This window comes from Paralichthys olivaceus, chromosome 10, assembly GCF_024713975.1.
Source record: "Paralichthys olivaceus isolate ysfri-2021 chromosome 10, ASM2471397v2, whole genome shotgun sequence".
NCBI classification, from domain to species: domain Eukaryota; kingdom Metazoa; phylum Chordata; class Actinopteri; order Pleuronectiformes; family Paralichthyidae; genus Paralichthys; species Paralichthys olivaceus.
Genome location: NC_091102.1, coordinates 9,011,793 through 9,038,771, shown reverse-complemented (window position 1 = coordinate 9,038,771; position 26,979 = coordinate 9,011,793). Strand labels below are relative to the sequence as shown.

At 43.0% G+C, this 26,979-nt stretch overlaps 1 protein-coding gene across 2 annotated transcripts in view; it reads left to right on the top strand.

Moving 5' to 3' along the window:
• igsf3 (immunoglobulin superfamily, member 3) overlaps positions 1–26,979 on the top strand; it is a 74,237-nt gene that overhangs the window by 13,431 nt on the left and 33,827 nt on the right. For both annotated transcript variants that reach the window (XM_069532983.1, XM_069532985.1), the window contains exon 3: positions 5,677–6,057. In XM_069532983.1, coding sequence (XP_069389084.1) covers positions 5,677–6,057 — 381 coding nt within the window. The remainder of the gene's footprint in view (positions 1–5,676; positions 6,058–26,979) is intronic.

The following is a 26,979-nucleotide window of genomic DNA, read 5'->3' as shown; positions in this document are numbered from 1 at the left end:
CCAGAATGAACAATTTAGACTATTCTATTTCTAAAAACTGATTGGCTCTTCGAAACACATGAAGCTCAAACCTTAAGATTTTATTATTATAAATCAAATATTCTTCCTCGTGAACTATTTGGATCATGTGAAGTAGCTTTCGAGCAGCCGGGCAGAGGAAGTCTTGGGTTGAAAAGAGGTAACGAGACCACGGCTGGGCTGGTTGGGGCCGTTCTCATTGCTGAGGGCCCAGTTGGTTACCAATTTGCTGTTGTCCCTGCTTCCACTGCTACTGAGCGCCGGACGCCTGTTTATTCAAATTTTACAAAATGTACACATTTTTACTGTTTAACGGCCCCTCTGGCGTTTCCAAACAGGAATTGCTGAGCAGCTGGACGAACAACTCATTCAATCAAAAGAGCACTTCGGGAGAAGAGAAATGGATCGTAAATGAATAGATGAGGGGAATTAAAGATATATTCTTCAGCTGGATCGTAGTCAGACACAGATGTGAGATGAGAAGCATTTACAATCTATTACAGGAATGCATGTGAGTTTATTACTGTAAACTCACATAATGACAATACCTCATAATATTCCTGCTACGTTCTATTAAATCAGGTTAAAGGTTATTGATCAATTGCAGGTTTCATGGCAGAGCTTATGGAGGCCTTTATCTATAAAATTGGCAAACCCCCACAAATAAATAAATCATCAAATTAATTCCCAGTTCAGCTCAATGTTAAAATACAAACAAATATGTATCAAGTATCCAAATCTCACCAAAACACAATAACAACAATACACGTGCCAAATGTGAGGCAGATAAGATGAACGTTTTCTCGAGAGACAGATTTCTGGAATTAGCAGATAGATTAGTTGATAGATGGAAGGGAGAGAGGCTCAGGTGATCAACTCCTCTGTGCTCACTGATCGCTGTATAAGGCCTGAGTTGGAGGCCTTGCTGCTCCCACACCAGACAGAGACGCAGGTGGTGAGGTTGCTCAGTGGTACCTCTGTAGAGCCCGCTGAGGGCGGAGGGAGGGAGGCTCGTCTGTTGAGCCCTGCTCACTTAAACCGCTTTTAGATATAACCTGCGGGTAGAATCCTGAGAATTGGGTCTGGAGCTTACCCAGTTTGCCTTTCACACATGCACAACGCAGCGGGAGGTTCTCTGCGCAGACGTGTTCACAACATCATCCAATCCACCATGTTATTCAGGCGAGAGGTGGAGCTAACTCTCTTGTTAGAAGCGTCATCAACCCCAGCTGGGGATCCGCTGCTGTGTTCACTCATCAACTTCGCCTGGATGTCCAGAGGCCGGCCGCAGAAAGTCCAGATAATCTCTCACTCCAACATTCGTAAAAAAGACGAAGCATCTGCAGAGTTCAGTGCATTTCTGAAAGCAGCTTCACAGTGAGACGAGCACAGAGGAAAACAGAAATATGAGGAAAAATGTCTGTGTGTGAATATTATTAAGACATGAAAGCAAAGCGAGAGGAGATGATGGACAGCTGGAATTCTAACATTAGCACATTACTGCACTGCTGGATGCCCTCTGTGTCACACTCCAGACTTTTTTATTATACACCTGCCGAGGTGTGTAATTACCATGTGTCATAGGAGAGTGATGGTGAGTCGCAGCCATGGATGCTAGTGGCCTTGCTGTTGTTTCCTCTGAGAATAAGACACTGGCCACAAATGATTGGATTAGTGTTTAACCCCCCTTCCACTTAGCATAATCCTCTTTGCAGCTTTTTTCTGTCTGTGTGTGTTTTTGGTCCACTCCCATTGCTATGTATGCTTAAGCTGATGAACACCAAGGTCAGTTTGAGAGCTTCTCCGTGATCGTTCCCCATCATCTGACACTGGACGCCTCTTTCCTGCTTCCAGTCAATAAGATGAGGGAAGCGATCGGCGGTGAAGATGAGCGATGAGACACATGGGAAGGAAAGCTAAAGAGAGTGAGCGAGAGGAGTAGCAATCAGCTACAGTGTGTAGAGATTGAGACAAGTATTAATGGAAAAATCTGAGGCCTTGTAGAGCAAATCTGGGAACTCTGGGTGATGGAAGCAGTGCAGCCAGAGGTGAAGAAACGGGGGGGAGGTTGAGAAGCGAGGGTTTATTGCGTAAGGGTGGTGGAATGGTGCAATCAGTTGAAGGTCTGCAGGGTTTGGTATGTCATTGTCAGCCTTTCTAAACAGCCTGCAGTACGATGGGAACTTTGAAGTTTCGCAGAGCTGCTTAAATCCTGCCTGAAAAGACGCAGAGAACCGCGAGGCCCGGAGAACAGACAGGAATATACAGAGAGAGAGAGGGAGGGAGAGACGGAGATACCGGAGGGGCGGGAAGGATTGATGGTGAGACATGGTGGATGGCATTGAGAGTAATCAGAAGTAAAGAGGCAACTTGTTTCAGAGGGATGACAGGAGACATGAGAGCGGAGAATGGGTCTTAGTTCACCAATATATGAATAGTATGTTTTTTTTGGAATGTGTGAGTAATATGTTTCCAGCAGCTCTAGATGAGTAGCTGCAACATGAGACACAGAGAGAAGAAGGCTGGGTGCTGCCAGATTAGCACTCTGACATCACAGTGAGGAAAAGCAGGGAACCGGGGGTCTGAGTCAGAGTTAGTCGGTGGCTCCTCTTACCTAATGCGTCTCATAACGTGCACTGTCAGACTCAGTCAGCACGCCTCTCTGCAGACTCTCTGTCAATCTGTATGTTAACTAAATTTTTAAACGTCGGTGTGGCCAGATGTTTCACAGCTCGTGACCTCTGGGGATGCAGCAGTGTGGTATGGAGGTACAGCAGGGAAGAGATGTGCAAAGTAGCTGCTGATATCATAAACCTCATCATGGTTTAATAGAACTCTGTAAAATTCATAATATTCAATTATAAATCATTGCACAGGGTGAAATTAGTTTCAAAAATCCATTAGCTTCTTCTGCAGAGGTTGGGGGTTTCTCTTCATCCTGTATCGCAATATTACAGATGTTTGTATTGAGGTTTCAGGGTTGTTACGCTCCAGATACAATAAACAACAACAACAAATCTACCTCTCTGTTTTACCAACAGAAATCTGAGGGGAAAAAAAGATTTTTTTTAATCCATTTGGTGTGGATCCTGATCAGGGGGAGGATCCAGAAATGATTTATCAATTATTTTAAATTTGTGAGATTTATTTATGTATTTAGTTTGACACTTTTCCGTGTAAAGAAAGCAACGGGAACATATGTTGCATGATTCAGTAGAACTGCATAAAAAATGTAGACTATGCGCATGTTGGAAAATGACATTAACATTTACATTATTAAAAAGCACATTTGCACTATTTTTCGCACTATTTTTCTTTTCCTTTGCTCCATAGTTACCGAGTTAAATATTTGAATTACAGACATTCATGGGCAAATTTGAGATAATTTACATCTTGATTAGTTGTGTGGGGGTCTTTAAGGAGAGATCAAGCCATAAGGAATGATTAGTTTAATCAGTGTTCATTTATATTATGCCACTGTGAGTGAATTCAAATCCCATTCAAGCGAGGGACTGTAAATCAGAGATTTGTAAAGATTGTATCAGCTCATCAGTGGGATGAGTTTCAAAAGGAAAGCGATAGACAAAAGACCTGGCGCTCCGAGCTCAGGAAGGAAAGACAAGACTTGTGATCGACACAGGCAGATTCTCATGTTTGCAAACACAAATGTGCAGTAACTCAAACCAGTGAGAACAATCTGCAAAGGTGACAACAAGATAACCTTTCATTGTAGTTCAGACACACACACTTGTGCATAGACACAAATGTACAGTACAGGAGTGTAAATGGACTTGAGCTAATAAGGGTGAATGAATGGTGGTGTAGTGGAAGTGTGAGGGAAAGCTACAATGAGAGGAAAGAGGATGTTGAAGTTAAAAAGCTGTTCTGGTGAATTATTAATGCCAAGCATTGTGCCCACAGACACAGTCTCTTACAGGCTCTTTCTCTCTCTCTCTCTCTCACACACACACACACACACACACACACACACAAACCCAGCTGCAATCCCCAGTTGCTTGTGCAGACAGGAAACAGCGTGCTTGTCACTCTGTCTGGATTTGGGGGGTTATGTGTAAGTGCTCTGTTGTCTCCGGCTGCAATGAGAGGGATGTTTGTAGTTGTTCCCTGAATGGTGTGTGTGTGTGTGTGTGTGTGTGTGTGTGTGTGTGTGTGTGTGTGTGTGTGTGTGTGTGTGTGTGTGTGTGTGTGTGTGTGTGTGTGTGTGTGTGTGTGTGTGTGTGTGTGTGTGTGTGTGTGTGTGTGTGTGTGTGTGTGTGTGTAAGGGATTGAGGCAGGATTTACATACTGTATGGCTGTGAAGATACATACAGACTAGTAACGATCAGCCTTCGTGACGAGTCAATTACTCCCAATAATCAACACATTAGTTCACTTAACTAAAGTTTTGTTGTGTTGAAACTAAGTGTTGTTTAAATGAAAACACCATTCAACAGTGTTCATAGAACTATACTGATGAAACTGAGTGAGTGGATGTTTAAACTGAATATATATTTCTGACCTTGAACATAATGGAGCCTTTTCAGGAAGAAGCTTTTATCTAAATGTAGGTAATTACATTTAGCCCTCTGATATTTTATTCATGTACCTCTACAGATCTAGGCTTCCATTTAAACATGTGATTTGTATCATTATATATTTGAATCTCCATCACGTGGCAAATCGAGCCGACCAACTTATCATTTGCTCATAGTATTGGCTGATATGAACCTTTCACAAACATATCAGTATCTGTTTAGTCAGTTGTTGTCTGAAATTCTTTACTCCGCAAAATTGGTATCGGCACCAGTCCCAAAAAATCTATATCACCTGGGCTCTAGCGTGACATATTGAGAGTTTATGTACTTGTACTTGTACATAAGAATACTAACAAACATTTCCATCATGATTCCTGTAAAGAATTGTGACATGTACTGAGTAGGACAAAATGACTCTTGAAAAATGAGCGTGTCGTACTCTCTGGATGATATGACAACACCTTAATGACCACAACAAACCTACTGGATGTTTGGCTCCTCTGTTCTGTTATCTCCCGTTACCTTTGAGCCACCACAGCAATGAGCAGTGATTATTGTGGGCCAATATATCCGCCGGGCTAATTCATCAGTTGAGCTCTAATGAGAAGTCCATGCACATCCTGGCTGAGGAATCTCGATGAGCACTAAAATTAATGATGCGTTAGGCAAGAAAGTATTTATTATCCATTTCAAAAACACCTGTCCTCGTGCAACTTGACACACTTAACATGCTCTGCTGACTTTTTGCTGTTTAACCAGCTCACACTGACCTCTCTCCTTACTCCCAGATGGCTTCCTCTCACCTCAGTGTAGTACAGCTGCAGTGCGGACCCTGTGGCGAGGGTTAAACATGCGGGTGTGTGTCGTGGCAGTGTGCGTGATTTGAACATTGGCTGTTGATGAATGTTTCAAGTTGTTAAGGTTTGAAAACCGTGTGTGTGTGTGTGTGTGTGTGTGTGTCCCAACCTCAGTGTGTGAACTTCATGCTGTTTCTGAAGATGTCAGCCGCATAAACTCTGCCAATGGTTTATATTTAAACTACAGTTTTGTAACTCATCTTCTTCGTTTCTCTCTCCCCACACCATCTATTTCCCTTCCTCTGTCTTCCCTCCCTCGTCTGTAGCCGGTGGTGCCGTGGCTCAGAGAGTCGTAACGGTGGAGAGTGGACCGCTCATACGAACCGAGGGCTCCCACGTGACCATCTGGTGCAACGTGACGGGCTACAAAGAGGGGGTGGAGCAGGACTTTGAGTGGTCCATGTACCTGGCAGCGGCGCAGGACCGGGAGATCCGCATTGTGAGCACAGCTCAGCCAAACTATGCCTACGCTGTGTATGCCCCGAGGGTGAACAGTAAAGAGATCTTTGTGGAGAGGCTGAGCCGCGACTCAGCTGTGCTGCACATCTCCAAAGTGCAGGCCGGGGACCAGGGCCTGTTTGAGTGTTATACACCCAACACAGACGGGAGGTACCTTGGATCATACAGTGCACGCACCAACCTCACAGGTGAGTCTCTTAAGAACATACAAGTCCACACAAACTGTCAGTGGAACAATCAACCATGTGTGTATACAGATAACCACAGCTATAGTTTATCAAACCTAGTCAGAGTTTGCGCTTTATTATCAATCAATCAGCAATCAATCCTCTAAACCAGCTAATTACCTCCCCACCTACCTATATACATTTTTGATGACTGGTGCTTTTGGACCCATGTTACGATTAAAAGATCCCCACGTTTTTGTATCCTGTGCTCTACTAATGAACGTTCAAACATGTCTGCAATTGTATCTATTGATTAAGAATCCAGTTTTGGTGAAGTTTGATCCTCTATCATCTTTTAAAACACAAAGTGCTAACGTGAATGTAACGTGACCCTCTGTTGCAGCAGTGTTAACTGTGATTATTCTTCAGAGATTAAGTTGTGTTGTATTATTTTCCAAGGCTGGATTAACCTGCTTTGAGTCGGAGGGCAAAGTTGAGCTGCGAGTCTCTGCTGATCTCTTGTTTCACACACACTTAAAGTGCATTATGTCCTTATAGGGAAGCTTATAAGTACCCATCAAGTATTGTGCACAGGGTAGATAAGCTGTACCATTATAGTTTGTCAAGAGCTCCCAACCAGATATTCTAGAATAGTATCCAGGTTTGCTGTGTCAGTTAGTTTGTGTTCATTTTATTAAGCATGCATGAAATGAAGGTATACAAATACAGGAATAACAATTAAATTAGCGAGGTATGAAAAAGGCTTCACGATGAAGTCAACATGCAGGACACACCACCTTGATTTATTTCTGTGCATATTCCAAATAACAGTTTTCACCTGGACCCTCAGGCACCTGCCGCTCCCCACTGCACAGGATATGTGCTGTGAACTTGATGAGTTGATGTTTTTAGTTTTGTAAGTCCAAGTATATCAAAAACAGGATTTTTGTTAAAATCCGAGCGACCAGGCAGATCACGTATAAAATATTAATAAGAAGTAGCCTCGATGTGATGAGTGCAGAGGAGTGTGAGGGGAAGTGTTGCCCTCCAGAGTCACACAGAGCCCCACCTGTTCTGACGGGGGGGAAAAACAATCTCTCGCCCTCTCTCTCTCTCCACTCGTTCACTCTGTCACTCTTTCTCTCTCTCTTTCCACCTCACTCACAGCTCACGTACTTCCTTCCCACACTTTTTCCTTGACCTGAGCCTTTTCAATAACACACCCGGTGTGTTGGCGTGATGTGTGGATGTTACGAACAGTACACAAGCCTCCCTCTCCTGCACGCACACACACACACACACACACACACACACACACACACACACACACACACACACACACACACAGATTCATCCAATAGGTTCACAGCTGCCGGAGTTGGATTCCATTCCCTTCATAACTTCATAACTTCATGCCCAGGCGTGGCTGACCTTTCTCTGAGGGTCAGATTGTAACCCAAACTGTTATTGGGTGAACCTTTGGGTTGAAATTTAGTGTGGCCCAGTTCATCCAGTGTGTGGAACTGAAAAATATTGATGTTTATATTCTTTTTTTGGTCAGACTGCAGAAACAAAAGTGGCTGTGCGCTTAACACATCTATAGGTTTGGTTTTCCATTGAAGAAATGTTATTATATGGACTTAAGTAGTTGTATTTTCTAGTAAGAGCAGTATGATCTATATGTGGGGCAGGAATCAGGCGCACTGCTGATAGCTCACAGTATTTATAGATTTGTGTGTGAGAGGGAGCTCGACATGGTATGCAAGCGGAGGTGTTGAGGGACTTTGAAATCTCTTTCTGTGTCTGTAACCTCTTAACCCAGTTTTCAGGGTCAAGGGTACATTGTGGATTCTCTCCTGTCTTCGTCTCTGCTGTTCTTTTTGATACCCTCTCTGATCCCTGGCAGCTGCACGCCTCCGTGGACCATTGTGTGCAAACACCTCCCCCTTTTTCTTCTCTCTGTAATCTGTCTGTGTCCATTCATCAGCCGTGGCCTCTTTCTTTTAATTTGCTCTCGCTCTCTTGTGTTGAAAAAAAGTCCTTTGCAGATGCTGCCCTTGCAGAGATGTGTTTCAAGGTTAATGTCAAAAGGCAACAACAAGCAGGAGAGTATAACAGAGGAAATACAAGGAGGAGGGATATGACCTAGAGGGGCAGACAGGAGCAATGTTTCTGTGTGAGGCTGCGTGTCTGGCAGTGGGGTGGTTGGGTTAATTGAAGGGGTGGAAGGCCACACAGTCATTTGTACTCTGAGTGCTGCATTAAGGATTACTCCCAGGGATGCATTTCATCCACTGTCACCTTTCTGTACAAAGAGCAGAACTGGATCTCTACTGCTGCTGGAGGAAGAAAACCGCCTCAGTGGTGCACCTGGACACCGCTCTCCCTGATGCGATGACACAGTGTTTTCATGTGTTGTACTGTCTGTCACACAGAATGAGACACCCCAGCTGTAAATGTGGTTGATTGCCTGGAAAATGATCCCCGCTACTCCTTGTTTAAGAAGATGCTTAACCAAGATTGCTCTCTTTTTTTAAAGGGAGTGAGCAGTCAGAAAGTTTCCCTCTCATACGAGATTGATCAAATGGAAATGTGCCAACATTGCCTCAGGCTGTGTGGGAGTATTACACACATATGTGCGGCTGTGGCTCCGGAGGTAGAGCAGGTCAGGTAACCAGAAGACTGTTGGTTCAATCCCTAGCTTCTATAGTCAGCGTGCTGAAATGTAACTGAAAAGACACTGAACCCTGACTGCGGATGATATTTGATTGAAAGCTTCTGCAGATAGAAGCACTGTATGTATTTGTGTGAAGTGCTCCATAAATACAGTCACCATTAACCACATGGAAAGAATAAATGGCCATCATGGCACAAATAGAGAGAAAGGTTAGATTTGACATTTCCTCAGTTATTTTTCTCCCAACATTCTGATTGGGTGGACAGGTTGACCTGCTGGTTCAGTCAGAAATCACCATGAAATTGAATATTGGCCTAAATGCTGAAAACACCAATAACGTCTATATAGCAAATTATTTAGATGCTGTTAGCTTCCAGCAGCACTTAGCAACATACAGACAGTAAGCAACAACCTGGTGGACAAACAGAAACATGAAGCTACCAAAGAGCCTTATATTTCATGTGGTGGTGGAGACCATAAACAAAGTTGTAAGTAGAGTTGGGTTCCGTCCATATCATCTATATATTGGAAATTAACATGTGAGACAACTTTGTAAAGAGATGAGATGTCAGTGTCTTATACCAAGTTTTGTTGCTTCCAAATAGCCAAAAATCTATTAAAGCACAATTTTAGAAAAATAAACTGATTCTCTTAACTGCCTCTGACATTTCTTACATTTTCAATTGCCACAGAGTAACTGTGGTTCAGGTAAACACTTGCTCAAAGATGTGGGAAAACAAGAAATAGGTCCAACAAATGCCACACGAGGAGTTCTGAAGCATCAAGGTTGAAGCTGCACAGTGGTTTCAGACAACTCTTCTGTTTTAAAGTCAATTTTGTCTTGTAGTTTCGCTAAAACTCTTATTTCTCTCTCGGAGGTGCTGCCTTATTTCTTTTTACCACAGAAGCTGTTTGTGCTGCACTGCCTGTGATTAAGAGTGTGCTGAAGCTCTTTGAGGTCAAGGGTCGCGTGTAGTTTCTTCGTACACACCCCCACTCTCTGATCTTTGAGGGATTGACTAAGCCTGTTCTGTTGCACGCAAGTGTGTGTTTCTGTGCTCTTGTTTGTTGCCTGTGCATGTGTGCACGCTTGGATATCCTCCTACACATCAGATTGTAGAAGAATCGGACAACAGCCGGACATGGCCATCGTGGTTGTCCTTATCCTACGCACCAGCCTGTGTGTGAGAGAGTCCAACAGCCAGCAGAACAACAAGCCCTCGCTGAAACTAGTGTCACACTGCTCTTACTTATGAAGCTGCCGTATAGCTTCACTGTCACAGACGGCACGATAGGAGTCACTGCGCTGGCAGAGATACAGATTCAAGCCTCCATGTTTGGCAGTCGACATCCATCCTCAGTCCTGTAGTAATAGAGCTGGAGACCTAAAGCCTTGATGCATTTGCAAACAAAGACCCTCTTTGTTATTCACAGCGCTGGACCAGAGGAAGGAGGAAAACGCCCATCTTCAGATGTGTGATTAGAAAAAAATCCAAGTTTGGCAGCCAGCGATTTTGAAAGAAAAGAAAATGAGATGGATGCTGCAAAAAAGGCAGCAATGAGAAAATTGGAAAAGAGAGGAATGGGGACAGAAGCGGCGCTATTGCAAATGGGTAGCGGGGTGATGCTGAATAGTGTGTGACCAATAAATGATGAGCTCCTCCACTCGACTCCAATGTGATTGGTTACACCTCCCCTGGGCATTACCCACAATACAACTGGCGCTATAGGGATGCACTTTAAATAGTCTCTGCCTGATGTGACTCCTAAGGTTAATGCAGTCACTAACTACCACACCAGTTCTAAACGCAATTAGCCAGCACAAATCGAGGAAGCCGGGAAAGAAAGAGAAAGAAGTGGAAAGGGGCTGGAGATGAGAAGCAGGAATTTCAATTAAGCAGGAAGAGAACTGTTGGGCGAATCATTTTCAGGGCATGCCGCTGTAAAATACCACATTTCTTCAGTCACAGTTTTTATTTTCATTACCGTTATGGCCTACTTTTTTTTTCAGTGGAGAAAAAGGAACCCTATACCTGCTAAAACCGTGGCCCTACAGTAAGTGAGTAATCTGTAAAGCAATGCCCGCCCAAGGTCAAAATGCAGTTATCTTCTTTTGTTATTTCTTTTGTGCGTGTGTTTCTGCACACGTGCAACCTTTTAAGCGTTTGTGGACAGGGCAAAGAACAGAGGTGTTGATTTTTCAATGCTTAGCTGAGGCTGTACTCTGTTAAACACACATACGGAGTAAAAGTGGCTGAATCATGCTTGTGCTGAGCTCAGCGTTGTGTGGGTTTTTGTGTGTGGGTCTGATTTGTATGTCTCCCTTGATTTCTCTTTCCTTTCTCTAGGGAGTCAGCCAAGTTGCACTCCTCTACTTCACCTAATGAGATACACTGAACGGGAAGATGTCATCTCACATTCTGTCTTTTACACCGGGTGACACGGAGACACCCCCACCTCTCCTTTCCTCCCCCGTTCCACCGCGTTCCATCTTCTCCCCCATCAATCCGGGAGCTCCAGATTCGATTTAAGTCTGGTCCACGCATCAGCCCCCCGGTCGGTGTTGGTCACGCAGGCTTATGGTTTTGTCAATAGGCTTGTTCGTCGAGCTCCATCGCGGGAGAACGGCATACGGGTGATTGAAGCACATAGCATACGATTGAAGAGGGAAGTAGTGATTGAATTAAGATGGAGGAGGAAAATGGAAAGGGGAAAAATATGAAGATAGGAATCTCTTTTAGTGAAGACAAATGGTAGAATGGTTCGAACAAAGAAAGTTAGAGTAAGATGTATTGGAGGAAAAGGTGAGCAGTCAGGAGAACGTGCAGATAAGTAGACAAGGGAAGTTATATCTCTGTGTCTCTCGGTATTGATCGGGAGCAGAGGCCTGTTTGTGACGGGAGCATTTCATCTGCCTCATCTCTCCTTGCACTGACACTTCTGCCTTTTTTCGGCTCCCCCCCTTTCTAGCCTCGCCATCACCTCTCACTTTCATTTACAATTACATTCCCTTCTCTGGGTCCTGTGTGTGTGTGTGTGTGTGTGTGTGGTTTTTATGCACATCCTGGCTCTAAGCTGCGGACAAGGCAGGACTCCAGATGGAAAGAGATTTTATCACTACGTCTGGCTTGCCATCTTCTTGCACATCTCATCCACTTTAGTGGGCAGGGCTTCCCGCTCCATAATATTACCACCATTTGGACCCACCACACACACACACACACACACACACACACACACACACACACACACACACACACACACACACACATATACTATTACACAGGAAACAAACAGAGTCACAGTCACATACTGAAGTGAGCCGTCAGTCAGGACAGATGTCGCACACATAATTGAGCCTGAGAGGTACGGGGCTGTAGTGCTCCCCATGGAACACATGCTTTCTACTGAACATCGCTGGAGAGGGCTTTAACAACCCGGCGGATCACTGTGGTAGACGATACAACTGCTGAATACAGCAGAACATTGTTGCACTGTGAATAAAACAATGCAGCTATGCAGAGCAACTGACAGCTCAGTACTTGTAGGGCAATCTGTGATACAGCTTAAGTACAGTGCTGTGCAAAAGTTTATCGGCACCTAAGATTTTTTGAGATTCTCCTTCATGTAATACCACCAGACAGAGTGGGTTTAAAAAATAGACTGTTTAAGAATTATTTAGAAAATGCCAAAAAACGATTGGAAGTATGTGACATATTTTATTGACTCGTGCACTGACATATCCTTACACATTCTACTTATGTTTCCAACATTGTCCAAATACAGAGATATTTGTTGAGGGTCGTTGGATGTTTCATTTTGTTAGCCTTCTAATTGAGTCATATGCTCTTTACCTGTGGCTTTGTCAGTCTCTGCTATGACGTCAGAGTCAAATAATGTATGATAAAGGAAAAACACACTGTCAGTTAGCCAGTCGGCCGTTTTGTATTGCTCACTCAGAATAGATCGCCATTCATTGTCATTTGCTGCATTACATTCACAGGTAAAACTTAAATATGTTACCTCATCTGTGAACATGATTTTAGTCGTACCAGGTAGACTTTCATCAGCAATGGTGGTCATGACAACAACAACTCCCAAAATCCCACACTGCATTATGATTTCATAAAACTAATAATCTGTTAATCTGTAATCTGTTTTGTGGCCAAAGTTACATATTGTATGTTTTAAAGGAAAAGGACGGTCATGAAGACATTGATTTGATCTTTTTCCCCATTTACTGCACTGAATGTGAGATTAACTAATAAAGAAACACTATGGCATTATTTCTGAGAGCGCCCTTAATTTACTTTTAGTGCTGGGAACAGAAGTGTGATTTGGGGACAGGGAGAGAGTGGGTGGAAAAGAATTAAGTCAAATCCAAGTTTGAAATTGTTACGCAAATCCCAGGGCCTCGTAAAAAGGGCCACTCTGGAAGATGGGGCAGAGAATCAAATAAGTAACTGCAATCACATTAGACGGGGAGCATTTTGGAGGAGCGACTGCATTTTAACTTTGACTTGAGATGTGTAAGCTTGTTACAAAAGGGTCTAAATCAAATCCAGCTGCCTGACACGAGATACTCTGATAGTCTGAGGTGGCTCTTAGGTCTTGTCAACTGCCTGTCACTCGCTGTGAGTCAGAAACACTGAATAGACACAGTTAGTTAGAGGGCATGTTGGATAGAGGACAAAGTGGCAGAAGCAAAGTCAAGGGGGACTGGAGTGACACTACATGTCTTCACAGGTCCAAAGTTTTAGTCCTGATCTGAATGGACCTGTCAAAAATCTGACATACATGAATACATATCTTAAAAAGTGGTTCAAGCACAGCCACAGAGGCATAGATGCGGCAGACATTTTTGAACAGGAGAAGCACAGGTGTTACTAAATAATGATGACTCTGTGCAGTTATCTCAGCATAACATGTCAGCGTGACCATGAGCCAGCGTGCAAAAGAGCAGGACCCTGAAACTGAAACACCTAATTGGAATTGAGCCATCGTTCATTTTACACCAAAGCTTTCAAACCGTGTCATGTCAAAATCTCTGCCGTGAAAACTTCTGCAGACCTGAGGAAAATTAGACCCGATCCAAAAGCTTCTTCTTCTTAACAGACGAATTAAAAAAACGACATGTGAGAGAACGCCAGTGCTAACAGCAGGATGGTGTGCCACTATAATTATTGCACTGTGTTGAAGTTTGCAGGCATTTCACACCCTTTTGTTAACAAAAACATTCATTTTTTTAAGATAGCTGGGATTCGCTGGCATTTGCACACATAGTCTCAATAGCCATGGTGACTCAGTGGGATCTTGGACTGCTCAGATAAGACCAAGCTACATCCACACTACCACGTTTAGTTTTAAAACGCATCCCTGCTGCTATGCTGAAGCCTGCTGTCCATACTACTTTGTATTTTTTGAGCTCCTTAAAATTGATGTTTGGAAACCCTGTCGGCCCCGTTGTTAGTTTAAAAACTCTGATCAAAATTCCTGGATGTGCCAATTTTTCTGGATTTGCGCTAAATTTAGATCCAATGTCTTATCCTTCCATCAAGTTTTTTGGCATTCTGTGTGGTTGCGTTTTAGTTTTCGATCCCTGTTTATAAAGGAAAACATAGTAGTTTGGATGTAGCCTCGGCCCAACTCAGGTCCCAGATCAGCTCTGTTATACTATGAAGCCAGCAGACATGGAGGCGAGGCTGGATTGGGTTCTAGCACTAGCTGCCTTTGGCGCTACATATTTATGCTGAGGAGTATAGTGGGCCAATTAAGAAGCTTTTGCCATTAAACATGAACCTAAATGCTCTCGTAGCCTACAGACAGACTTTCATGCATATACTCTGCTTTGCAAATTTTGTCTGTTACCCTTATGAACAAATAAATGATGTCAGAGATGCCCCTCTGCATTTAGCTTGTCGCCCACATTATAGCCGAGCTAATGAGAAAGGATTTAGTGCAATAACAAATACTTGTGTGTGTGTGTGTGTGTTTTCAGTGTATATGTTTGCTAATCTTTATATAATGGGCTAAAGATGTGCTAGTGTTCCTCTTGTTGATTTGATTAACTTAGCAAAGCGCTAAACCTCAGGGGCCCACTGCCTCTTCTCCGGCAGATTAACAGAGCACAGCCCCAGTTTGAATATGAATTCAGCATGAATATGGATGTGAATGGATGTGCTAATGAGTGTTTGTGTTCATGTCGTTAAAAAGTGTGTTAGTAGAGAGTGGGACTTGCAATATTGTAGCCTGCAGGACTCGTGCGGTTGTAAATGTTGTCCAGGACACTTGGGCGGCTGCTGCTGCATTGTTTGATGTCGGCAGCTGCTTTGAAGCCTTATCTGGCCACTGGGGGGGGGCAGGAGGTTTTTCCTGGTTAGAACGATAACCCTTTTTGACACGGACACAAACGCACACACAGGCATGGGAATCCATTTACACATTCAAATGGACACGAACATGCACAGATTTTGAATCTCCCTTCCTCCAGCAGGTTATTCCATCACTGGCAGACACAGTTAAGATGCTGAGACAGAAATTCTTTTCAGTGATGTATCCTGTGCACGGAGAAGGAGACGTGCGGGATTATTAGAGAGCAACTGCACTCAGACAAATGATTTTTCCTGCACCACCAACTCGTGGGTGGCAGTGATGTAGTTGTTTGTGCAACACAGCTGGCTGTGCTGCAGTCGATTTGGCTCTGCCAGCATGCAGATTGTACACAGCAGCAAGCGAGAGGGAAACACTATGAAGAGCAGGCGTCAGACAGAGGGTGTGATGTTAAATATCAGTCCACTGCTAATCAAAGATAGGGTCGCAGCGGTATTCACCTCTGACGGGATATCACGTCATGAAAATGGATGGTTATCACACCATGCACATTTGCTCATTGCGTAATTCGTATCTCTACTCCTCAACTGTCTGTGAGACTTACTCAACAAACGCATGTAGAGAAAAAGGCAGAGAGAAGAGAGAATGCTAATCTCCTAAAAAGAAACTAAATGCATCTAAGTTCATTTTTGGGATATCCAAAATGATGCAGATTGGCTGTCAAAGGAGGATACACTTCAAACATGTTCGCCCCTCTTGAGGAACACCACCCCTCTGTGCGGATCACAGCATGTGTCCCATTTAAAACTTTAATCCCAAAACGAAAAAGACATATGAACATTTAAATGTCGACCATAAAAATGCCAATGAAAGTATTTTCCACATCACTGATCCTGGCTACATCTGCGTGTCTATGTGATGACATTTCTTGCTATTTTCATAAAGTGAATACTAAATCAATCAGTGGAGGAATTCATCAGAACATTTATCCATGATGAAAATAATGATTATTTGCACTTTGATAACAAAAAAGTTGAAAAGAACAGAACAACTGCTTTTGATTTTGGTATAATAGAGAATAGACCATCACAGACTAGCAGCACTTTTACAGTGTGTTTATATACTTGAACTGTGAATACTGTCTGATTTTAACTGATATAATAATAATAATATTAACTGTGAAATACCGCAAGACCTTTATTTTCTCTTGAACATGCCAATGTAAAGTGCAATATTATCAATTTATTCTTTGCACTGGTAAGGATAGAAAACCATTTGGATTCAGCCACAAGCTGTGGTGACATATTGAAATGGTGGGACACCACTGCTGTGAGTGGTTTAATGCATCAATACTTTTTCCTGCATACAACATCCAGTTGGTTGAGAACTCACCACCTCTGTGTCCTTTTCTTGGCCTGTGAGTAAGCCCTGTTGATACCAGTTCCAAGATTAGCATCACACCCACCTCATTAGCATCCTAATCACATGCTTAATTTTTTTTTTTTTGCAACGGGAAACTGAGGATTAGTTTAAACATCTTATGCAATGATATTTAAGTGTGGGCCTTGGAGCCGGCTGCAGGCTGCTGTTGCTGTAGTAGAAGTGGAAAAGTAAAAGTGGGAGAAGCCTCTGAGGCTACAGGCTCATTTTGGTGAAGCGGCACTGTGGTGAGCAAGCTGATGACCCTCAAGCTCCGTCTCAGGGACACGCCGCTATCTAGTATCTGCAGTGCAGAGTCGGGTGATGTACACGCACTCTGACAAATATCTAAAAGCTTTCGCAAGGACTTTTGACTTTTGTGAAAGGACACACACACACACGACAGTGAGCTGAACCATAGTCCTGCATGGGTCCATTGTTGAAAACTGGCACCTGCAAAGCTCTGTAGCAGAAACCATTACCCACTTATCTCCAAGTTAAATCCAGACCTGTTAACATGTCCCATTACCTGACTCGTCACCCGTGATCAAACACACATGCTACATACACAGTCACTCAAATCATTGATGGCCTCCTCGTCCTGTTGTCATTGTGGCCGAGTTGTGTTCTTGGAAAAGTATCTGTCGATTGTTGAAGGATTTGTGCTCCTGCAGCTGTCGATGTGTCTTTACAAGCAGCAAAGCCTCTAATAACATACTCTCCACCGGCTATTTTTGTCTTCATTTGATCAATTTTTTCGTTATTTGAGCAGAAGTGAATGGGGGTCAAAGGCGGCATCCTAGGCTTTCACAATAAAATAAATCCTTGTGGCTGACGAGGCTGAATATAAGCTGATTTGGATGTTTAAAAATACTGCACAATCATTTAAATGTCAGATTTCTCCTTCCCGACCCAGTGCAGGACTCAGGAGGTGAACCCTAAAACTAACTAACTAATCTTATCCCTCAAATATCAGGCTCCACCTTACAGAGAACTCAATTTTTCCCCATAGTGGTTATAGAGTCCCCATGGACTCAGTGTGCATTCAGGTTCAAGTCCCCATGGGATGTAAACACAGGCCCACACAAACCGACAGGGGCACGGCCGGTCCCTTCCTCACAATTGGCCGAGAGGTAGACAACAGGCCTCTGCTGCCACCTGTGCCTTCGCCTTTGTGCAGGATGTGGCTGCAAGATGGGTTTCCAATGCGTGTATGAGAGGGGTGGGACTGGCATATGCCTGATTCCCCTCAGCGCTGGCAGCTCAGACAGACAGTTGCTCCCTCATCTGCTGCCCTGCTGGACATGTGCCTGGTGACTGAGCGCTGCCCACCTCCCCTCGCTGCACTCAACTTGTCTTTTTCTCCCCCTCTGTCCCTCTCTGTGTCTCGTACGCCAACACAACACATGCACCCCTAGCTAATACGGTGCACATCTGGCCAGCCTCCACACGCTGCTCCGATCAGCCCTTGTCTCACCCCTTGCCGTAAAGTGTAAGCGATACTCTAGATCTTGTTATTGTGTGTTTAAGCACGATTCAAAAGGCTTTAGGTAGGACAGTATTTTTAGATTCGAATGCCAACGTACCTTTTTAGTGAAGAAGGCTTTGTAGCCAGATAAAACACAGCATGTTTTGTAAGGTTTACATGCACACACACACACATGGTCAGATGGCTGGGGCTATAACTGATTCTATCCTCAGGGAAGTCTTTAATTGGTCACAGTGCTTCACCATCTGGGGCTGGAGCGAGGGATGGAGGGAAGGATGAAGGGAGATTGTAGGCGCTCCTGTAAGGGGTAAGGAGAGATGGAAAGAGGCGGAGAGACTGTAAGTGCAGAACAGGGATGGAGCTTATTAGTTTTAATACTTGCACCTCCAGTAATTTTGGAATGGTAATATACTTGACAAATGCTTTTTATAGTGCACAAGTGGGAAGGTGCTAGAATGCGAGTGATTGCACATGATGCGTTCATGTGCCCGGGTGCATTCGTGTGTGCCTGCAGGTAGACTGGTTATTTCGTGGCATCTGTGTCTCTGTGTTTGTGTGTCGAAGTGGCGATGACTCTGGGGTGTGTCTTTTTTGCTGATGTTGGCAGACAGAGCAAAACCCTGCACATGTGCTAACAACCTCCAGGACAGCAGTAAAGGACAAGACAAACAGATACACAGTCGGTATCCGTGTGTGTTTCTCTCCTCCTGAGTGTTTTCTGTAATTTACGGTGTTTGGCTACAAGGCGGAAGAAGTGCGCGGCAGATAAAGCGATGGAGAAAGTGGATCTGAAGCCGGGAAGTCTGGGGACAGACGAGTGCGATGCTGAATGGGGGGGAAGGAATATTTCACGTGTTTAGGCATGATGAGTAAATCTTTGATGCTCCAAAGGATTTCAGTCAACGATAGCTTTGCACACAGCTCTTCTCAAACACTCTTAGGAAGATTTGTCTTTCATACTCCCACCTCTCCTCAGACTGCCCCTCCTCTCACGCCTTGCCTTTTAATCTGCTGCTTACTCTCCATCTTCCCAACACACTCACTCAGGCTCATTTCCTGGCTGGGCCTTAGCGAGAGGTAGTGCCATATGTGTGTAAGAAAGTGTGTTTGTGAGCCCGTGTGTGCGTTTGCGCGTCTTAGTTAGTGTTAAATCCTCTACTGCTTTTGTGTAAACAGCGTCTCATATCTGAAAGCTTCTCCTCACCATGGATCCCTCTCTTATCGCAACAGTCAGCCTTTTAACTCAACGTCACCATTCTTCTGCGACAATAACAAAGCCCACTAATGCCCATCTTTCTCTTCTCTTTTCCTCTCCCACTTTCTCCTTTTGTTAAACGTCTTCCTCTGTGCTCGTGCTGCCACAGTAAACATGGAGAAATGCTCATGAGTTCACTAAAACAAACTTTAGCAAATTGAAGGTACAAGTGCTTCAGATTTAGGCCTGAAGATAAAAAAAAAATTCATAAATATTATTTCCATTTATTATCATATATTATATTAGCAATGCTGTATTTTAAGTGACTCTTAAAGAAAGAGCTGTAATGTGGATGTCGGTATTATTTCTTTGGACATTTCCTAAAAAATATTTTTATTGTTCACTTATATAATATTTTATTTTATGCATACCCGGGGACTTCAGATTTAATTTAAAGTTTTTAAACAAGCATTTAACTTTACTTTATTTCACAACAACATTATCAAACAGTTGCCTCTTTACGCATCCAGTGGAAGCATTTAACAGTTTTAACATTCTTTTCGAGCATGTTCAAAATATTCTCTGTCTTTTTAGTTCTGATTTAGTGAACAGATATGTCCGCTAACACTGTCTGTAGTTTGATTGGGTTTGTCACTACAGGCAACACTTCACAGTAGAATCTCTTGTTATAATAATACTGCAGCAGCTGAACATATTCACCAAATGGCTAATGTTCAAATGTTAACCTGCCAATTGAACAACTGTTCACATCCTTCAACTTGATTCATACTTTCCCAGTCATCACTTTCTTTTAGAGAAAGTATATCAAATAATTTCATATATCACTATGTCCGTGGGTCAGCTGTCTCACTGTTAAATGAACCAAATGGATGCATGTAATTACTTTTACTTGAATGTTCAAATTACAGATAAAATAGACTCAGACATTTGGTTAATCTCTTCACATCTTAAATCTGCTCTCAGTGGAGGCTCAGCTTGTATTGTTCAGGAAGTTATTAGCAAAATAAGAGACCCATGAAATAAAGACAGTGTGCCTTATTTTTTCAAGAAATGTAATGTAGGGAACACATAATTGAAATGCTATGATGGAATAAGTGGCCTTCTAACTTTATGCATTTTGCAACTCGGCAAATGCAGGTTCAAAAAAAACATGCTGTGCCAGTAAGTTCTGTTATTAACTTGCTGTATAATCTTCTAAAAAATAAGTTTAATAAGCAGCACACCCCTGAGGACTGTTTGTAATTCAGTGACCCAGTAAGGCTGAGTCACAGCTCTGGAGGAAACGTTTGGGTGAACATGGGGGGACAACTTCATTCTGTTATCCATCGCCCCCTTTTTATAAGCAGACCCTGATATGAGGCCGTTGAGAAGACACCCTCATTGTACCGCCTTTGGTTATTTACACTGAACTGAACAAACTGGTACATGACACCGCCCCCGTGTGGGATTTTTAGAAAGCATGCCAACGTTCCAGAATCAGAGGCGTGACATGTAAGACAACAACATCAGGATTTGTCCCACCATGCCGGCGCACCGTCTTATACAGACATCAATTCTACTACCTCTGCTGCCGGGATAAAGGTGGAACAGCAATGTCTTCTTCGGATGTTTCATACAGAAAGGAGAGGTGGAAGAAACGCACAATTCCCTCATTGAACAGGGTGTGTGTGTGTGTGTGTGTGTGTGTGTGTGTGTGTGTGTGTGTGTGTGTGTGTGTGTGTGTGTGTGTGTGTGTGTGTGTGTGTGTGTGTGTGTGTGTGTGTGTGTGTGTCGGAGAGCAGCTGTTCCCACAGGATTGACTGTGCTTGTGTGTTTGGGTGTGTGAGCGAGAGAGGGAGAGAGAGAGGGAGGACTGGCAGATTATGATTTGCTTCTCCTGCTACCTTTAGCTATAATGAGCTGTATTAGCCACAGGGGCCTAGCTCTGTTTCTGTCTCACACACACACACGCACAGAGCAGATGTTACTCTCTTTACTAGTTTTATGACCCCCCGAGGACATAAACCTTCAACTATAAACATGGTCATTGTCTGACTGACATGTACAGTGTAATCCGGTTACAGAGGAATCAGCACTCAATAAAAAAACGAGCTGGAGGACGAGGGAGTCTGAGAAAAACAGAATGAGTGATAATTGGGTGCTGACGAGCAACTTGTCTCTTGAAAAGGAAACTTGCCAGATAACGTGGCGCCGGCGAGAGGGGGCATGGATGGCGGTGGCTGCGTAGACGATATAGGGCTGGATTGAGGAGAAAACTGTGAGGAGAGAAAAAACATTAAGAAGAGTGGCGATGTAAGGAGACATGAAAGATAGGTTCCTCTTTATTAAATGAAGAGACCTTTTCCTTTCAGTTATTGTGACCCGAGTGTTATAGCACGAGACGCACAGTTGCACTCACACACCCGCTGAGAGTGATGTTCCAGTAGTGGGGGACCTCGCCGCTCGAACTGGAAATCTCATAACAGCATCTGAAAGATCTTTTATATCCTCTCACCCTTTTTTCTATTTCATCCCCCTCTTTATTTCTATCTCATCTCTCCTGGCGTTTTTAGAAGATTGGAGGTGGTGTGTTAGGATAGGGCCAAGTGGAAGCCTCTTTGATCAGACAGGATAATGGGAGATATTCTCCTCTTCTTAGTGGCTAATTTAAAAAGCAAATTATAGATAATTATTATTTTTATTTTTAAAAGTTTCTTTTTAAGTCTCAAAATCAAAACCAAGCTTGTTTTGAATTTCAAAATCATGCTGTGTTCAGTACGGGGTATTATGAATGGAGTTAATTCTCAATTTGTGATCCAGATAATAAACTCAAATGGCACTCAGAAGAACACAAACGACCGCCAAGGCCCAACAATCCCCTTATGTAATCTGGATTTTTATTTGGATCTGCATCAAATTTCACTTGCTCATAGATATTGGTCCCATGTCAGATTTTTTTCTACAATCACGATCCATGAATTATTCTCTGAGAAACCAAGGAAAATGTTGAAAATCTCACAATGTTAATGAAAAATATTCCTGGATGCATCGGTTGAGCTGTATATAACACTCCGGACATTTTCCAGACCTTTTCCTGTCAGTGCCCTTGTAAAATGATGGGAAATGGAAATTTTCTGGAGTTCATGTCTGAAAAATGACTAGATTAGAAAAGCAAACATCCTTTCTCTCCCGCTCATGATCATTTCTGTTAACAGACTGCAGTAAATTTAGAAAACTCTAGTTTATCATATTTAAAATATCAAGGGATATACTGGAAGGGGTTGACGTGCAAGATGAGGCCGAAATCAAAACTGCTTCTGCTCTAGTACACGCAATTTGACTGCACAGCTGCTTTGATCTGCAGGGAGAAAAAAACATTTAAAAAAAGAGACTGACTCATTTTTAGGATTAAGTGCTTGAAAAAAAACTATCTATGGCTGCTGATGAGCCATGAATTCATGTGATCAAGGTCCTGCAGTTTGCAGATACAGAGACTCTTGGGTTTTGTTGGGCTTGTTATGTGATGTGATCGATGTGATGTGGTGCGATGAAAGTATTTAGTAATTTTGCCAAAGTATTTTCAACAATGTGAGAAATCATTCACGTCTTTGACCGAGACCAGAGGTGCGTCAGAGTAAATGTTTTCCAATAAGTTAACTAATTACAAATAATTTGGTTTGAGTCCACAGAAACAGCCACATAAAGACTCACGAATTTTCTGTAATTTTCCTCATTGAGTTTCCTTATTATACTCATGTTTCAGGGCATCGTCAGAATTCTACCCTCACACCTTGGTCAAATGGACTGAAATTAAAAAATTGCCGTAATTATGAGTCTTTGTGTGTGATGAATTGATATATTTATTTTTATGTAAGAGCTCACCTCAATTATTACTTCTGCCAAGGAGCTTATGTTTTCATCCCTCTCTATTGTTTGGTTAAGTAACTTTGTTTGCGATATATCTATATATATATATATATATATATATATATAAAACATTGCAGAACAGAAATGGAACCATTACATTTTAGTATGGATCTGCACAAAGAGGCTTATCCAGAAATGTGTTCTTTAACATCACATGATGAGGCGTGTTGTGAAAATCTGGCATTTTTAGGGAATTAAAATATAATATCTATGAGTGTGAGTAATTTGGTGCAGCTCGATTGAATTAAGGAGACTGCAGGGCCTTGGTGGAGGTATGTGTTCTACTTAGTGCTGTGTGTTCTAGTTTGCATTTTCAGGGGAAGCTGCTAGCTCACCTGTTAGTCGGGTAACCTGCATACCAAGTCTTGCGTCCTCCTGCAGTAGCTGAGCGTTTGGATCCGACCTGGCCCTTTGCTACACATCTTCCCCGCTCTCTCTCGCCAGACCTTTCTCTACTTATGTCTTTAACTCTTATGCTGTGATAATCTGTAATTTTTTGCATTGCTTTTATTGCTGCCCACGTTTGTCTTCTGTTCATTTGTATGTATATACTGGAGGACCTAGTTCATGGTGAACTACATTGGTCACAGCTTCCTTCAGCTCCGAACAACATAACGCTTGAGTAAACAGAAACATAAAATCCCTTTGGTAATGTACATTGTGGATTTAAAGAAATAAAAAAGAACAAGCCATGCTAATTGCAGCAGATTAAAGGATTTTACATTCTGACATGACAGCTAAATAAATACACAATTGTTTCCCCAGGTCAATATGACGCACAACATCTTTTATGCCTGTATTACAAAACAGAAATGTGTAAACACAGAGAAACACACAAATGAAGGAGTGATGTTCTTCATCTTCCACTCAATTAGGTGCAGGGCTCATCTGATCATGTGTGTGTTGTATTATTGATATGCCCCCTGCTGTGGACCTAGATCCCACACTGCTGCCTTCAACTCCCTTCGACTCTTTTCCCCCTTCACCACTTTCTTCTCTGTTAAAGAGGGCTCCCACAAGTCAGTTGATTTGCTCCGGGGTATGATCCTTACCCTGCCCCCTTTATTCTTGTTTTATTCCACATCCTGTCCATATTATCAGCACTTGCTGTTATAATAATCTATCTGAAGTAGATTTTCCACTTCCTGCTCAGGAGTGTGTGTGTGTGTGTGTGTGTGTGTGTGTGTGTGTGTGTGTGTGTGTGTGTGTGTGTGTGTGTGTGTGTGTGTGTGTGTGTGTGTGTGTGTGTGTGTGTGTGTGTGTGTGTGTGTGTGTGTGTGTGTGTGACTATACCTCTTTGTTATTCATCCTCTTCCTTCTCCTTTGTCTTCATCTTCACCTTCTCTCCTCTTCCTCTCACTTTGCCATCGTCTCTGCCAGTTTGCCAATTGAACCACTTCATCCCTCATTTTGACTCATCGACATCTCTCACCGAGAAGAACAAAAGGAGCGGGGGAAGTGAATGGGCAGGGTAATTGATGAGAAGGACAGGTGTAGGCACACAGTTGCTGTTTATTTCTCCCTCTATTACTCCATGAACTGCATGGGTTGCCTGCATCCTGGGCCAGAGAGTGACGTCTGCAGGGTGATGAGGCTGGACTCACATGAAGTGAAGCTAAGGATCGCCCACTCAATCTGCTTTCCTCTCAGCAGTCCTCTCAGTTTCACAGAGTAATTAACAATAATTACCCTACGAGCTTTGCCAAACGGCCATTTGCTTTGCAGCAGTACACACACTCACACACAAACACTCACAGAAACACAGACACTTAAGGCTGTTATACGCTGGAAAGCTGTAACCACTTCAGCGGTGGCTGAACATCTGCATTGAGAGGCAGCAGTCATACACAATAGAGCAAACGTGTGGACTATCCTATCCATACCTACTATTCATATAGTTCCATGTGCTTTCAGAATGGGACTGTTTTATCTTGGGATGAATTGTTTCACTGGCTGTGTCGCCCAACATGGGTGCCAAACTTCACCTGTGCGTTTGTGGCTGAATTTGATCAGACCCCTGCAGCCGGTTTCTAAAATCTTGTGGGACACCTTCCCAGAGAAGCAGAGGGTATGGCAGCAGATTTAGATTAAAGTTGTTTGGGCATAAAATCTACAACGAACACATAGACTGGTTTCTTGTTCAACATTATTGGGAGGTCGTAAATTCAGGAGGCAAATCCACAGTGGTAGGCGGACTCAAATTTGTAGCTAACCATTGCCAACAACCATTGTAATCAACTCAAAAAGGTTTGCGCTGTAGGTAGTCATCTTTTTAAGAGGAAGAGTGAGATGAACTGTTTCTACCTTGAGACTCAGGGAAAGCGGTTTTGTTGTTTGAAAGACATAGGCTTGTTTATAGTCACTGAATAAATCGAGTGACATATCCAATGTTAAAATTTTGGCTTTTTACAATCTTGTGCATACAAAGAAACCTAGAATGGGGAAAATGCTGTCAACAAAAGAGCCACAGGTGCATTCCTGACAACACCGATCATGGTGCGTCGTCAGCATAGAGGGGGTCTCCCATTTACAATCAGCGATGTAGCAGAACATTGGGGCTGAATATCAATGCGGCGCACATCATTGCATTGTTTACCTTTTTTCAGTCACATGCCACTTTTGATAAACATACTTTTGACAGCAACATATTCCAGTGAGAAAAGGAAGTGATGCTACGTGAGTCTATTCAAAGATAGCTCCAGAGGAAGAGAGACATCTGTGCGTGTCCAAAAACATCAACTGACAGCACGGTTTAAACATAAAAGCACAACTTTGGCATAAAAAAAGTAGCGTTGTCATGCTGCTCGCCTGCTGCACAAGTTAAGAGCACCGGTGCATTGACAAGTCTGGAAATTCGGCTCCTTCCTCAAAATATACCTGGCACTGGATGCATGCCAGCCGTGGTAAATGAATGCAAACATCTCATATTGGAGACGACTGAAGTGTAAACAGGCAGAGCAATGTTGATCAGCCACACAGGATCCTAGGTAGAGGCCGTACACCTACACACAACAACATGACACAATTTCCATCCAAAGCTATCAGTCTTCTGCGATCAGCTGTCACAGATTCCCAAACTGAACGGCAGAATCATCATTTATCAGCCTTAAACACACAGTCACAGCTGTCTTACCTCAAAACCTCTCTTTGTTCCTGCAGTTTCAGTGTAAAATCCAGACCTCTGACTGGATCATTTGAGCTAATGGCTAATTGTGCTCTCTGTACTAACAGGCAGGTTTCCTTCTTGGGATAATGAACATCTTCCCCTCTTTTTTTGCGATTCACATCTTTTTAGGCACCAAAATACCATTTCATGTTCATCTCTTCAGCTCCCATTTTGAGATGTTTTCTGCCCGTGCATGCATCTCACTAATGATGCCGCTCAAAAAACACATCTATGCAAATGTCCAGATACTTTGTTCAGAAGCCCACAGGCTATGTAGTAGAGATAGAAAGCCCATTTGGAGTAACTGTTGACTGCCTCATCATAGAGTTTGCACTTTTTCCTAGCAGGAATAAATTCATTCAAATATATTTGATAGAAAATCTCCCTCGTGGATAGAATAATGGTTACACACCTTCGATATCTTCTTCTTTATTTTGATTGGTCGGGATCCAGCAGCAAAAGTGTGACATTTCCAAATTGAGGCTAAGTTACAGACACACTTTAAATTTGTTAGTTAAATCGTCATCAACACAACCACTCGCTCGCTGCGAATATTCTCATTCTATTTTATATTCTATTCTATATACAGCCTCTCAGGGACATTTCCAGAAAATTTCCAGACTTCAGTGCATGTCAGAAACTTTGCACTTGGCTCATAAACAAAAGTGCAAAGAAACACAATGAAGTGGCATCTGTGTGGGTGCGTACATGTGTTGTTTGTGTTGCTGGAACGGAGCGAG